The sequence below is a fragment of the Carcharhinus amblyrhynchos genome, chromosome 1 (assembly GCF_965287045.1).
Source record: "Carcharhinus amblyrhynchos chromosome 1, sCarAmb.v2.hapA, whole genome shotgun sequence".
In the NCBI taxonomy this organism is placed as follows: Eukaryota; Metazoa; Chordata; class Chondrichthyes; order Carcharhiniformes; family Carcharhinidae; genus Carcharhinus; species Carcharhinus amblyrhynchos.
The window spans coordinates 77,954,979-77,971,690 of record NC_137324.1 but is presented as its reverse complement, the minus strand read 5'-3'; the positions used below and the strand labels follow the sequence as shown (position 1 = coordinate 77,971,690).

General features: G+C 41.5%; 1 protein-coding gene across 10 annotated transcripts in view; it reads left to right on the top strand.

The window, feature by feature from the left end:
* The window catches only part of exoc1 (exocyst complex component 1), an 89,367-nt gene that overhangs the window by 47,439 nt on the left and 25,216 nt on the right, over positions 1-16,712 (top strand). For 7 of the 10 annotated variants that reach the window (XM_080187402.1, XM_080187385.1, XM_080187393.1 and 4 more), the window contains 3 exons: positions 426-531; positions 9,598-9,642; positions 14,080-14,243. In XM_080187402.1, coding sequence (XP_080043528.1) covers positions 426-531; positions 9,598-9,642; positions 14,080-14,243 — 315 coding nt within the window. The remainder of the gene's footprint in view (positions 1-425; positions 532-9,597; positions 9,643-14,079; positions 14,244-16,712) is intronic. The other 3 variants (XM_080187420.1, XM_080187411.1, XM_080187359.1) reach the window with 1 other exon arrangement.

Here is a 16,712-nt window from a genome sequence, read left to right as displayed (position 1 = left end):
ATTGGATCAAGTAAGCAGGAAGTAAATCTCTTAGACCAGGCTTTTTCAAAGTAGGGGTCATGACCTGCAGGTGTGACAAGCACTGTGGCGCTCCCCAGAGATTGTGTGACTTGATGCCAAGAATCTAAATGTAGCCAAACCCACTCGCACAATTTTTTACTCTCTTGGAAATTATGTTTATGAGCCATAAAGGGGATGGATAGAGTGAAGCACTACCATCAGATGAGTGTCTCAAACAGAAGAACAAACGGCATGCATGAATCCTGCAGATTGGTCCACATGCGATTCTCTTGGCCCGCCATGCTAAAAAATTAGTGCGGCAGGATGGGAAAATTGCCCCCCTTTTTTATATCTGTATATAACTTCAGTGTTCAGCAGAACAGAGTGTATTAAGTATATGAATATGTAACCTTTTTTCTTTGTAGAACTATGTAGACTATATTTCCAGATTATATGAAAGGGAAATTAAGGAATTCTTTGAGGTTGCAAAGATCAAGATGACTGGCACATCAAAAGAAGGAAAGAAGTTTGGTAAGTCTGTCCCTATCTATATTAGCAGGGGACTATCCTGCTCATTAAGGTCCTTTGCATTTCTAAAACTTAGGTTCTAGGCACTGTTTACAAAGAAATTTGTAGAAAGGCTAGTGTGTCTTGTGTGAAGCTGATATTGTCCTGATGTAATTGGTATTTTCTTTTAGAAGTTACGTGTTGTGATTCCATTATTTGCTCATATTTAGGGAAACTTGCTTCACTTTTTGATTTACCTGTACCATGTTTGCAATAGATTGGCTGAGAAATGGCATCTTAATTATAATAAAAACTGAACGTAGAAATTAATTCAACTGGGTAGCCAAATAATGGGCCATGTTATGAAGTTTGCCAAATGCAGATATAGTCTAACAATTCATTTTAGAATGTTTTTCCACCTTTGCAATCAATAAATTGATCAGAAGTTTATTGTCAGAATAAATTTTTAAAGTATTTTATACAACTAGATGTTGCATGCAAATCAGTCCATCTTTTGCTTATTTCCTAATCTAATTGAATTGATATACTGGCTTATTTTCAATCAGAGAAGAGGAGAAGTAGCTTTAATGAACAGTTGAACAAATGCATAACTTCAAAATTTGTCACATTAGAATTTCCTGGCAAATGAGTTAATGCAAATTTCTGTTTGAATGTTCTTTGTAATCATTTCCAATTTTTGAGGTACCATTTATGGAATGGCTTCATTTGTTTGGAACAATTACAAACTTTCCCTAACTATATATTCAATATCGATAATGAATCACTATGTAATTACATTGAAACTCTGGCACTATTTAATTTCTATTGCATTATTGGCTTAAATACGTTTTTGTCTATCCACTGAATTCAAGCAATAAGAAATGGGGGGGGACTACCCTTGGTCATGTTTAAAGTGGCTTCCAGAATCAACTTCTCCATCAGATTTTTGAGAAGAAATTAAAGTTTTTTCACCTCATTTAGCCAAATTCAGCAATCTGAAATTAAGCCATATTGAATTTGCTGGAAACTCTATTCGGATGGTATGCAAATTCTAGATGGCTCTAGATAATAATTCTGAAGAATAAGACATATTGTTCTTTTTTCCAAAAGGGTTAGAACCGACTGGCTTTCTAATTTAAGTTGTTGCATGATGTTGATATTTGTGTAATTGTAATTAAATAGTTTAAAAAGTGTTACAGTTATTTGGATTTTCAGCAGAAGGACTCTACAAGTTAATTGGCTGTTAATCAGATGTAGTAATTTGTACGTTTCAGATCCATATAGGAAAATGTGTTTGTCAAAAAAAAAGTGTAGTTGAGTGGAGAGATATTGCAGCAGAAAATATATGAAGGGAGTTGGAAGTGAGGGAGTGATTATGGCAGGGGAGACATTATTTGATATGAATTTGTTGTAAAGATAATTAACTCCCAACACTTTCCCACACACTTGAATTGAGATGGCAATTGGGAAACCTAAGAAAACTGGCTTGCGTGACATGCAAGGTATGACCAAACCTGGATGTTCAAACTACATAGGAGGAATACACTTATATGAAGTGTATAATCACTGAGTTCCTCAAAAAACAAAGGCTGGAGCTATAGTAACTGCACATCACACATAAGGAAGAAAAACCCAGCTTGCAGGTGCAGCAGGTGGTCAGGAAGGCTAATGGGATGCTGGCCTTCATAGTGAGGGGGATTGAATATAAAAGTAGGGAGGTCTTGCTGCGGCTGTATAGGGCATTGGTGAGGCCGCAGCTGGAGTACTGTGTGCAGTTTTGGGTGCCGTACTTACGCAAGGATATTTTGGCCTTGGAGGGAGTGCAGAGGAGGTTCACTAGGCTGATGCCGGAGTTGAGGGGCTTGAGCTATGAGGAGAGGCTGAATAAACTAGGCTTGTACTCGTTTGAGTTTAGAAGAATGAGGGGAGATCTCATTGAGACATATAAGATGATGAATGGGATGGATAGGATAGAGGTGGAGAGACTCTTCCCACTCAGAAAGAACAGTAGGACTAGGGGGCACAGCCTCAAGATAAAGGGGAGGGGGCGGGGGGGACGGTTTAGAACGGAGTTGAGGAAGAACTTCTTCATTCAAAGGGTGGTGAATCTCTGGAATTCTCTGCACGTTGAAGTGGTGGAGGCTACCTCGCTAAGTATTTTTAAGACGCGGGTTGATGGGTTTTTAATAAGAGAGGGGATTAAATGTTATGGGGAGAGGGCGGGAATGTGGAACTGAGCCACGACAGATCAGCCATGATCTTATTGAATGGCGGGGCAGGCTCGAAGGGCTAGATGGCCTACTCCTGCTCCTATTTCTTATGTTATTATGTAAAACAAAAGAGATGATAACTGTATGCACCAGTAGGAAGGATTCAAGTTATTGCAGAAAGCAATATAGATATGTGCCAATATGTAGATGCGTGAATGCAAGAAACAAAATATGCAAGTTAAAAGTGAGTATAAAGAAGACTACCAAGTATCCTAGGACTTACTGGAACTTAAGAAAGCTGAATGAGGAATGCCATGTGTCTCTGGAAAGATGAAGAGGTGGAGTAGCACTGTTCTTCAGGAAAAGTTGCTGAAAGAGGGAAACTGGGAATTGGCGTCAGGATAATCAGCAAGGGATAGTGGTGTGTGGGGTAGTGTAGAATTGGAGTAAGTTTTTATTTATTCATTTGTGGGACATGGGCATTGCTGGTTGGCCAACATTTATTGCCCATCCCGAGTTGCCTGAGGGCAGTTGAAAGTCAACCACATTGCTGTTGCTGTGAAGTCATGTGCAGGCCAGACCAGATAAGGATGGCAGATGTCCTTCCCTAAAGGACATTAGTGACCTTTAGGGAAATAACTGTCGGTTTCATGGTCATCAGTAGATTCTTAATTCCAGATATTTATTGAATTCAAACTTCCACTATCTGCCATGACGACATTCAAACCAGGGTCCCAGGACATTAGCTGAGTTTCTGGATTAATTACCTAACAGTAATACCATTAGGCCGTCGCTTCCCCAGTAGTACCATTGGGAAGATGTCACAGTAAAAGTTGTTGGTCGTGAAGCTGCACAGGTATCCGGATTGAAATGATTTTCAGTGTAATTTTATAAATGATTTGGAGAGCAAAATTTTGCTGAAAGTAATATCAAGTTAGAGTAGATGTAAATGCAAAGAATGTGAATAACCAAAAGGGACATGGGTAGATTACGTAAATGGGCAGAGAGATACTGAATGAAATGTAAAGTCGTGAACCATACATTGATTTTTCGAGCGCAGAAAAGGACTAGTTCGCCCTTTCTGTCAATATTGAACCAATCTAAAACTAATCCTGTCCGAGTTGCCTCCCATACTATGTACTGCCTATTGCTTTAATGATTATCTGTTTATCCTTTAAACTGTAACAATTCTCCATTCTCTAAGAACATAATAAAAATTCTCCTGATCCCTCTCATCTTTTTATTAATAACTTTATATTGATAATCCCACCTCCACTCATCATAAACTCCCAGAATAAATATTCAATCCAAATTCATTTTGTCAAAACCATGCATAGTTTTAAAAATCTGCCTCAGCACGCATCTCCATGTCTTCCATCTACTTTCATAACTAGATTTTTTATTCCTGGCATGGCATCATCCTGGTGAACCAATACTCTAGAATTTCCTATGAAACTGGCTGGAACGAGTGAGGCTGCAGAGTACATATTATATGGCAACCTGCCTGAAGTACCAGCAGGAAGGAAGTTTGAGAGTTTTGATCGATAGGTTATAAAACTGTCACATCAGTATTTACAATTGGTTAAAAAAGCAATAAAGTGCTGAGCTACAAGTCTTAGGAGATGTTAATGTTGTACCTGACTTTGTATGATGCTGCTTATGGACTACTGTGTTAACTTTTGTCTCTGTTATAGGATTGAAGTAGCCTTACTAGTTAACATCCATGGGACAGTAATGGGGCTGGTTACTGAATTATGTGAGCTGAAGGAAAAATGTCTGCTGGAACTTTGCTGTCTGGCAATAAGGAAAATAGGTGGGGGCATTTATGATTTTCGGGGTCGGAGAGAAAGGTTTTGTCAGACAAAAGGTCGAGGAGTCAGCTAGGACGATTGGAGGAAATCTAGGCAACTTTGTTAACAAGTGAGAAATGATAGAAATGTGAACAGAATACCAATAGAAATGGTGGAATAAACAAGCATGATGGAATTAAAAATGATAAATGATCTCTTGGGACAGAGGATTTGTAAGAACATAAGAAATAGGAGCAGGAGTAGGCCATCCAGCCCTTCGAGCCTGCCCCGCCATTCATTAAGATCATGGCTGATCTGAAGTGGATCAGTTCCACTTTCCCGCTTTCTCCCCATAACCCTTAATTCCCTTGTCTGTCAAAAACCTATCTACCCGTGACTTAAATATATTTAGCGAGGTAGTCTCCACCACTTCAATGGGCAGAGAATTCCAGAGATTTACCACCCTTTGAGTGAAGAAGATACTCCTCAACTCCGTTCTAAACTGCCCCCCCCTTATCTTGAGGCTGTGTCCTCTAGTCCTGCTGTCCTTTCTGAGCGGGAAGAATCTCTGTACCTCTACCCTATCCATCCCTTTCATTATCTTATGCATCTCTATAAGATCCCCCCTCAGCCTTCTAAACTCCAACGAGTACAGACCCAGTCTATTTAATCTCTCTTCATAGTCTAACCCCCTCATCTCCGGTATCAGCCTAGTGAACCTCCTCTGCACTCCTTCCAAGGCCAAAATATCCTTGCGCATGTGCGGTGACCAAAACTGCACACAGTACTCCAGCTGCGGCCTCACCAGTGCCCTGTACAGTTGCAGCAAAACCTCCCGGCTTTTATATTCTATCCCCCTCGCTATAAAGGCCAGCATCCCATTCGCCTTCTTGATCACCTGTGCCTGCAGACTGGGTTTTTGCGACTCATGCACAAGGACCCCCAGGTCCCTCTGCACCATAGCATGCTGCAGCTTTTCGCCCTTTAAATAGTAATCTCTCCTACTACTATTTCTGCCAAAGTGGATAATCTCACACTTGCTAACATTGTACTCCATCTGCCAGGTCCTCACCCACTTGCTCAGCCTATCCAGATCCCTCTGCAGACTTTCCACACCCTCAGCACAATTTGCTTTTCCACTCATCTTTGTGTCATCAGCAAATTTTGTCATGCTACACTCAGCCCCCTCCTGCAGATCATCAATATAAATGGTAAATAGCTGAGGCCCCAGCACCAATCCCTGCGGCACTCCACTAGTCACCAACCGCCAAACAGAGTAGCACCCATTGATACCAACTCTCTGCCTCCTATTAGACAACCAATCCTCTATCTACGCTAACACCTTATCCCCCAACTCCATGCCCCCTAACCTTCTGAAGCAACCTTTTGTGAGGCACCTTATCAAACACCTTTTGGAAATCGAGAAACAGCACATCCACTGGTTCCCCTCTGTCTACCGCACTAGTCACATCCTCATAGAAATCCAATAAATTCATCAAACACGACTTCCCCTTAACGAATCCGTGCTGCGTCTGCTCTATCAAACCATTCTTTTCTAGGTGCCTCGCTATTTCTTCTTTGATGACGGATTCGAGCATTTTTCCAACAACAGACGTTAAACTAACCGGCCTATAATTCCCTGCCTTTTGCCTGCTACCTTTTTTAAACAGCGGCGTAACATTAGCCATTTTCCAATCTTCCGGCACTGCCCCGGAATCCAGCGAAGTTTGGTAAATAATCACTAAGGCATCCACTATCACCTCTGCCATTTCCTTCAGAGCCCTGGGATGCATTCCATCCGGTCCTGGGGACTTGTCTACCATCAGTCCCGTTAGTCTATCGCGCACTACCTCTCTAGTGACAGTAATCGCATTCAGCCCTTCAACTCCTATCATCCTTCTATCTTTAATATCCGGCAAACTATTCGCGTCGTCCTCCGTGAAAACCGAGGCAAAAAACTTACTTAAGGCCTCCTCCATTTCCTCATCTCACGCCACTAAATCCCCCCCCTCTCACCCTGTAAGGGTCCAACATTCACTCTCGCCAGCCTCCTCCTCTTTATACATTTGTAAAAACTCTTACTGTCCTTTTTTATATTTAGTGCTAGTTTAGCTTCATAGTCTATCCTTCCTTCCTTTATCAACTTCTTAGTCATTCTTTGTTGATTTTTAAACCTCTCCCAATCTTCTACTCACCCACTACTTTTAGCCACTCTAAACGCATCAGCTTTTAATTTAATACTCTCCTTTATTTCCTTCGATAACCACTGCTGGTTATCCCTTCTACATTCCTTCTTTACCACCGGGATATATTTCTGCTGAGCACCGAAAAAGATCTCCTTAAAGATCCTCCACTGTTCCTCAGAAGTCCTATCAACCAAACTGCGCCCCCAATCTACATTTGCCAATTCCTCTCTCATCCTATCGTGCTCCCCTCTGTTCAAACAGAGGACACAGGTTCGGGATCCTACCTTCTCATCCTCCATCTGTATCAAGAACTCAACCATACAATGATCGCTTGTCCCAAGAGGATCCCTCACAACAAGATCCCTAATTCTTCCTGCCTCGTTTCACAACACCAGATCTAAGATAGCTCGCTCCCTTGTTGGTTTCGTCACACGCTGTTCAAGGAAACTATCCCGGCAGCATTCCAAGAACTCTTCCTCAAGCCCACCGTGTCCGACTTGGGTCAACTAATCAATATGCAGATTGAAATCCCCCATAATTATCGCTGCTCCATTTCTGCATGCATCATTTATTTGCTTGTTTATAGCCAGCTGCACCTCCAAGTTATTATTTGGGGGCCTATAGACCACACCCACCAGCGTCTTCCTCCCCTTGCTGTTCCTTATCTCCACCTACAATGATTACACATTCTGCTCTTTGGAGCCTATATCTTCCCTTACTACTGCCCTGATATTATCCTTAATTAACAGAGCTACCCCACCCCCTTTTTCCTCCCGTCTATCCTTCCTAAACACTTGATACCCCTGGACATTCAGCTCCCAGTCCCTGTCACCCTATAACCACGTTTCCGTAATGGCCACCAGATCATATCCATTTGTGCTGATCTGCGCCACCAGCTCATTCACTTTGTTCCGAATGTTTTGTGCATTCAGGTAAAGTGTCTTCATCCCAGCCTTTATCTGTACCCTATTCGAAGGAACGCTACCAACCTTTCTCATGCCCCCTACTCCCTTTACTATTGGGACATCCTCAACATTTTCCCACGCCCGTACTCTCTCTTTTACTTTAGATATTGTAATTTCTCCCACCCCTGCACCCTCTTCTCTCTCTCTCTCTCTCCCCCCCCGTCCCCCTCTCCTCTCCCACCCCGCCCCCAAATTACTTTAAAGCCCTATCTACAGTCCTAGTTATACGATTCGCTAGGACTCTGGTCCCTGCACGGTTCAGACTAAGACCATCCCATCTGAACAGGTCCCACCTGCCCCACTACTGGTCCCAATGCCCCATAAATTCAAACCCATTCCTCCCACACCAATCCCTGAGTCATCCATTCATCTCTTTAATCCTATTTACCCTATGCCCATCTGCATGTGGTTCAGGTAGTAATCCAGAGATAACCACCTTGTCGGTTCTGCTTTTTAATTTGATTCCCAGCTTTGCATACTCCCTCTGCAGATCCTTAGTTCCCATTGTACCACATGTACCACAACGACCGGATTCTCACCCTCCCACTCCAGGTTCCTCTGCAGCCCAGATGGTACATCCTGGACCCGAGCACCAGGCAGACAACACACCCTTCTGTGTTCTTTATCATTGTGACAAAAGACAGTGTCTATGCCCCTAACTACACTATCCCCAATTACCACTACATTCCTCTTTATTTCTTCCCCTTTGTCCTGTGTCTGCATCACTATACTGTGGGCAGTTTGCTCATCAACCTTACAGCCCTCATTATTGTCCACACTGGGAGCAAGAACCTCAAACCTGTTGTGCAGATTGAGAGGCTGAGGCCTTTGGGTCCCCCCCTCCTTCCTCCCCACTCCCCCTTCCTTCCTCTCGCCCTTCCTCCCACCCTTCCTCTCCTCAGCAGCACCCTCTTGTTCCTGACCCTCAGAGTTGGCCAGACTAGGGAGCGTGAATCTCTCTTGTAACCCATTATCCAGGTTACACTCCCTCTCCCTGATGTCTCAGTGTCTGAAGCTCAGAGTTCAGCTCACCTACTTTGAGCTGAGCTCTTCAAGCAACCAGCACTTACTGCAGACATGGTCACTGGGAAGGACCTTGGGGTCCACCAGCTCCCATATCATATAGAAACAGCACATCACGTGCCCCTCCATCACAGTCTCTTAGTGATTTCTAAACGCAGTTAAGAATTTAAACTTACCTTGCTCTTTTCTGCCAAGCCCTGTGATCCAAAGCCCTTCTTGCTCATTCTGCTTCCCTCTCACTCCGCTGCCTGCTCCCGACACTGCAGCAATCCTCTTTTTAAACTTTGCGCGGTAAAAAAATCCCTTCCCACAAAGCCCCGCGGCCCACTTCCTGTCATATTTTTAAAGCAGAAAAACTGTTACAAAGCCCGCAAAAATCTTTACAAAGGTAATCGCTTACCTTTACTCCTTGCAACCTTCACTCCGCTCGCTCCAGCGAACAATGCAGTGTATATAATTCAGTGTATATAATTATACAAGTATATATTCAGTGTATATAATTATACAGGAGTATTATGGCCACAAGAAGCCCATTAGACTACCTTTCCAAACCCACTCATTTCATTCCATCAAAACCCATCATCATTTTTAAAAACCCTCAGTTAAATCTCTTTATCTTTCATGCTTAGTGGTCAAGATCATCTCTAATTGCTATAATTGTAGCATAAGTAACATGTTCCATTCCTGATATTGTCAGGAATACCTGCTAAGAAAACCACAAAAGAGAAATATATACTTATATAACACCAAGCTTGGCTAATATACATAATAACATCACCATAGTTGTGCCTTGCATGCATGTGCTTATCTGTCTGCTTAGTGCCTAACAAATGTCATTCATCTATACGGTTTGTGCTACAGGCCTGTAATCTAACCTATATTTGTGTTTCAATGTCTGCAACCTAATCTCGTACAGCTACACTTCCTCGAAAAGAGAGTGCTGTCAAACAGGATTTAGAGAGTAAGTATTGTCTCCTTTGTCAAGTTGTTGTCTAACATTGAAGTGTTCCAACATCATAAAAATGTTAATATTATCTCTGATTAACTGTAATATGTTTGATAATGGCTTACTGATCTGAATCTTACATAATTTCAAGCAGGTTAGTGGAAATTGATTTTAAAAAAAGATAGAGTGTTCTCTGCTTTTAAGAAGATACATTAAGTGGTGTGACATTCTTATTTGCGTAGATTAAGACATTAGCATTGAAGATTATGTGATACATTATATCTAACCTCTTTTTATTATTAAACTTTTGTTTGTGTTTTGAATATCTCATGAGTTGTTTCATTTGTGAAGTTTTTCTGGGTCTTTTAAAACACAGCTCTTTTTCCTACTGATTGTAAAAATAAGAGTTATAAAATTATTTTTGGGGATGAATTTTTGAGCTATAGTGCACCTAACTTTAAATTCCTGAAAAAGAAAACATTTTGAATACAGTTTTAAACAGCAGTGATTGAAGCATTGCTTTCACATCTTTGAGCTGGGTTATAATCCAGAGAAAACTCCAAGGATGAAAGTTTCCTCTTTGCAGCAAGTGCAATCAGTGTCTGTAATATAAAACATGCGCACGAGGTTCTGTCCAGTCCATGGAACATTTCACAAGGATAGAGCCAGAACAATGTGAACTGGCAATGGCTATAGAATAATTATCTCTTCCTCCATTTGGAGCTGCCAGTCTTGTGGCATAATCCCTGCTAAGAGAACCAGGTTCCTCAAGTTCCAACATCTAACAACAACAACAACTTATATAGCCCTGTAAGACATTTGTATAGCTCGTAAGACACTTCACAGGAGCATTATAAAACATAGTAGGACACCAAGCTATATAAATAGAAATTAGATACTGAACTAAAACAATTATCTTCCAATTTATTATGTGTAATACCTGTTTATGCACCAATTGGTTGCCCATTTTCGATATTAAAATGGTGACTGCACTTCAAGTGATCTTCATTGGGTGTGAGGCACTTTGGAACACCTTAAAATCAGGAAAGGTGCTCTGTAAATGCAAGTTATTTATTTTAAATCAAATATATGAATACAGTAGATCTTTCCATTTTACTTTCGTTATAACAATCAATATTTGATCTGGGTAAAACTATTAGAGTGGACTTCTACATTAGTACTTTTGAACTGGTAAATATAACGTAATGAAACACTGAAGTAACGATATAACAAAAAAAGTCATAAACTGTCTTGCAGTTAATGATTTGAGGTCAGACCATACTATGGTCACGAAAATATGCACTAATAGAGAACTGACCTGCTGTAAAATCAGCATTGTTTAGGAACCGTAAGTGTGATGTATTTCAATCCTGCAGAGACGTGCGACAAATCAATTTGCGAATTGTATTTGCATTTTGATTCTATTGCACAATCCTATTAAAGTTACATTAGACAATTTAAAGAACTGTTTCTAAAATTAGTTATCGATAACTTTGAAGCACGATAACAATGTTATAGCTTTTGCAAAATTTTTTAGTGCTTTGCCCATGCGCCTATGAAGAACTGAGTTGAGACTACCGAAGCATATATAACCATTACTCTCATTGGGAAGTGATAGTTACTCCATTGATGTGGGTTGCATTCTCAAACTAGGAAGAATGAGTATGGTGCTAATCCATTGTGCCGCTGATATTGTATTCTTTCTTTGATTATGCGCCAACCTACCGCTTTCTACCAGCCTTTCAGTTCTCCCTCTCTTCACTTTGTGGCTCATATTCCAATGTATTGGTTTGGCTTTATTGATCTTTTTTCCAGAAATGCTGAGAGCATTTCCTGGTATATTGTCTTAATTACGTCAGATACTTGGATATGCCATTTTGGTATGGCTCCAAAGTGTGGTTTTAGACTAGAGAAGGAATACTATACTGTAATATTTTCTAGCTTGGGTGTAAAATTTAAACATTAGGAGGAAAGCAAGTAATGTATATACTGATTTCATATTTAAGTCAAGGAATGACTCTTTTACACACAGAATAATGTGTGTGTGAGTCTTTGGTTTTAACTGGAACTACCTTGAGCCAGGGATCCAGGAGAACTTTGTTATGCTGTGCTCATTCAACAAAACATTAAATAGATGTATAATGTAATAACTGTTCTCAGGTTGCTTATAGCACCTGAAAACTCCATCCAGGATGATAGTAGACCATTTGCCCCTTTTCTTTCTTTGCTTCTACAAATGTGGCAATATTGCATAGAAACATACATCGAAAATAAAAGCAGGAGTAGACATTCGACCCTTCGAGCCTGCTCCGCCATGTATTATGATCATAGCTGATCATCAAAGTCAATATCCTGATTCTGCCCCCCTCTCCCCATGTCCCTTGATCCCTATTGCCCCAAGAAACATATATAATTTCTTCTTGAAATCTCACAACATTTTCGCCTCAACTACTTTCTGTGGTGGTAAATTCCACAAATTCACCACCCTCTGGGTGAAGAAATTTCTCCTTGCCTCACTCCTAAAAGGTTCACCCCTTATTCTCAAACTTGAGCCCTTAATCCTGGACTCCCCCACCATCTGGAATATTCATTCTGAATCTACCCTGTCTTAAGCCAGTTAGACAAAATTCTTTAGTGATGTGTGACACGTGAGGTGACACATTGTTCAGTGATGCGTAATGGTGACGGTACAAACTGTTATGGGTCAGTGGAATGAGGCAGCAAAACTTTATATTCAAAGCTGATAGTTATCAAATGTAAAGTGCGGCATGACATTTTCAAGGTAATGTCTCTCACTGATTTAATTTTATTCAAAAAGCTGTCAAGTACAATTCTCGAGGAATGAGTTACCCTTATGTCTTTGAAAGGAAGCTAGACACTGACAGTAATGAGAACTTGGGTTGAAATTCTGGACTAAACACTTGATATTTATGCACAATTTACTCCCAGTTCAAAGTCTGTTTTGCACTAAATAATTGATTTCGGCAATTACTTATATTAATTAGAGGAAGATGCAGCAAGGAGGATTTTTTCAAATCAAATGATCTTTCATTTGAATCAAGCAACTTTGTACTATGAGTAGATTGTAGATGAATGTGTGTAATTTTATTTTAACTGAAGTCAATGTTTAACTGTCTTTTTTAATAATGTGGACAATGGTCAAGAATGATTATTTAAGGACCGATCTAATGACAAAGTAATCAGTGTCAGTCATAACATAATCAAAATTATTACATCAGTCTAGGCAAAAGAAAGTAGACCCAGAGAACGCAAGTATAAATTGTGCAAGGTAAATTCAGAATAGGTGCAAGTTGAGTATCCTTTATCCAAAATCCTTGGTGCAGGTTTCTCCTCAGTATTCAGATATTTTTAATTTTGGGATGTGATATGCTATAGGATTCAGAGTGTATATGCACTCTGCTGAAGGAGCCTTCTTGTTCCAGCTTCATCTGCCTCATCAACATTGTTTTTTGTTTCATAAGTTTGTCTTATATTTTATTACGTTGGCTCGGGTAACAGATTTCCCACTCAAAGGTTCATGACAGTTCACATTAGGGTTTATTTTTAGATGTATTCAGTTTTCAGTTGTGTGGATAAAGGATATTTGACTGTATCAAGAAAATATTTTTATTTCAGTGATCTGTTAAGAATAGTCTATCAGTCGGGTAAACAAATGTAAAGCATTTGAATTATTTAAGATATAATTAGATGCCGTAATAAGACAGGACGGCATGGTGGCACAGTGGTTAGCACCAGAGACCTGGGTTTGACTCCAGATTTGGGTCACTGGGTGGAGTTTACACATCCTTCCTTGTTCTGCATGGGTTTCTTCTGGTTGCTCCAGTTTCCCCTCTCAGTCCAAAGATGGGCAAGTGGATTGGCCATGCTAGGTTGGCTGATAGTGTCCCAAAATTGTAGGTTAGGGGGAATTGATGGGATAAATATGTCAGTTTATGGGCATAGGACAGATCTGGGCCTGAGCAAGATGTTATAGTGGGCCAGTGCAGATTTGATGGGCCGAATGGCCTCCTGCACTGTAGGAATCCCTGGTGTAATACTGTAAAGATAAGTTTCAGTAGGTTGAATGGCATTCTCAAAACCCTGACTGCTATGTGTTATGATAATTTTGGTTTTGCTGACACAGCTAAACTATTTATAAAATTGTGTAAATAAGTTTTGACTGTTTAGTTTCTTACATTTCAATAGGGAAGTTATTATATTTAAGATTACCCCTCAGAAATCTGCATTCATGTGTGTGGTTGCACTTATTTTAGTAGATGGTAATGAACAAATATTCATAATGAATAGTCATGCGCTATCAGTTATTAGATAGAATTATCTTTTAAAATGTTTTTGATTTTTTTATGGATTATCTTATAAAGTTGCGCACTTTGGAATTCCAGCAATGTGATTGGAAGTTGCTTTCATTGATTTAGATTTATTGAACTGCAGGTCTCCATGGAAGTTCTGGAAAACTTACTGGTTCCACCTCCAGCCTAAACAAACTGTCTGTTCAGGGGTCAGGGAATCGTCGATCTCAGTCATCTTCACTGCTGGATATGGGAAACATGTCTGCATCAGACCTTGATGTGGCTGATAGAACTAAGTTTGATAAGGTAAATACCTTCAGCGTTATTCTTCCGTATTCAGGCTAAGTGCCCATGCCAGTGGAAAAATGGAAGCGATTCCTGCTGCTGGTGGAGGCTTCTGTCAGGTAGGATTCACCTACCTGAAAGATGCAAAAGAGAAAATCGCATGAAACCTGCTGGCCAGTCCTACAATTAAGGCCCTCTGCCCCCGCCGCAAAAAAAGGAAATGATAACCCATTCCCCCCACCCCCGCTGACCAGAGGAGACCACAAACCCCTCAGCAAAGAGGGGCATCCTACCCACCATTCAAATAATGAGTCATTTCCCAACACATAGCATGAGGATGACCTGATGCCCCCACCCAAGACTTTTTCAGGCCATGTGTCTTGGAAGTGGCAAAGGTGCACTGCCTCCTGGCACTTTGAGCCCCAAAGGCATAGATCTTGCCCCAGTACAGATGTCGGGCTGCAGAGGGAGAGTCTCCCAAGGTCCTAGGGGTTGATTCTCAGGCTGGAGGTGAGGTCAAGGGTTGACCTTGCCACCTACCCCTAGGATGGGAGCCTCATGGCTAGACTGCCCCTCCTATCCCTGGCAGACCTGAAGATCACTCCTGGCATGTGACCAACAACTTCATTCCTGTCTGTCAGCTATGAAGCTTTGGTCAGGTCACTTTAATCTCCATGCCCCATGGTCATCTGGCAACCTTTAACGTCTCTGCAGTAGAGATTTCCCTTTCTGTGTCAGCAGCTGCAGGTGTGAGCAAACTGCATTGAATCCTTTGAACGAGATGTAGTTTTCACTGGCGTGGGATTCCTTCTGCACAGCTGTGACGCAGCCCCAATCTATTCACTTGTCTGTTATTTGAAGTCTCTGACGCCTTTGAAACTCTCTCTGTTCCATTGCAAACCTTTGATCGCCATCAATTTCATTATGCAGTGTTTTCAGCATCCAGTCATCTGTGTTTATTTACCTTTTGCTTCATACTTGAATGTATCTCAAGTACCTCCGTTGTTTGTAACCCCAATGTTTACATAGACTTTAAACCTGATTGACAGCTGTGGTTTCTTCTAAGGGATGCGATGTTTTCACTTGTTCCTTTGCAGACCATTTATTCCCTTTGTAAGACCCCAGCTCTCAATCAGGCTTAATCGATGAAAGGATAAAATGATTATAATTTACAAGGGTAGCAGTTATAATTATATCACCAAAATATTTGAAGTGTTTGGGTTATGAACCAACTTCTACTTGGAAATTTTGATAGCAAAGTGATAAGTTTCCGAAAGATTCTGCCTTAATACACAAAAGCTCGTTAATCACAGGAAAGTCGTGAACATAGAACACTACAGCACAAACAGGCCCTTCGGCCCACGAGTTGCACCGATCACATCAACACCTATCTATAACCCCCAATCCCATAAAACCCCATATACTCATCCAGAAGTCTTTTAAAAGACCCCAGCGAGTTCGCCTCCACCACCACTGACAGCAGCCGATTCCATTCACTCACCACCCTCTGAGTGAAAAACTTACCCCTAACATCACTTCTGTACTTTCCTCCCCGCACCTTAAACCTGTGTCCTCTCGTAGCGACCATTTCAACCCGGGGAATAGCCTCTGAGAATCCACCCTATCTATTCCTCTCAACATTTTATAAACCTCTATCAGGTCGCCTCTCAACCTACGTCTCTCCAGGGAAAAGAGACCCAGTTCCCTCAACCTAACTTCATAAGGCATGCCTCCCAGTCCAGGCAACATCCTTGTAAATCTCCTCTGTACCCTTTCAATAGCTTCTACGTCTTTCCTATAGTGAGGCGACCAGAACTGTGCACAGTACTCCAAATGAGGCCTGACAAGGGTCCTATAAAGTTGCAGCATTACCTCCCGACTCCTAAACTCAATCCCTCGATTTATGAAGGCCAGTACACCATACGCCTTCTTGACCACCTCTTCCACCTGCGAGGCCGATTTAAGAGTCCTGTGGACCCGGACCCCAAGATCCTACTGCTCCTCAACACTACCAAGACTCCTGCCCTTGATAGTGTACTCGTTCATCCCGTTGGTTCTGCCAAAATGGACGACTACGCATTTATCCGCGTTGAAGTCCATCTGCCACTTCTCCGCCCAGTCCTGCATCCTATTTATGTCCTGCTGCAACTTTTGCCATCCTTCCAGACCATCCTCAACACCACCGACCTTCGTGTCATCAGCGAACTTACTTATCCATCCTTCCACTTCCTCATCCAGGTCATTTATGAAAATGACAAACAGCAAGGGTCCTAGAACAGATCCCTGGGGCACTCCACTGGTGACTGACCTCCATTCAGAAAAAGACCCATCCACAACCACTCTCTGCCTTCTGCAGGCAAGCCAGTTCTTGATCCACAAGGCCAAAGGCCCACGGATCCCATGCCCTCTCACCTTCTCAAGAAGTCTTGCATGGGGGACCTTATCAAACGCCTTGCTGAAGTCCATGTACACCACGTCCACGGCACTTCC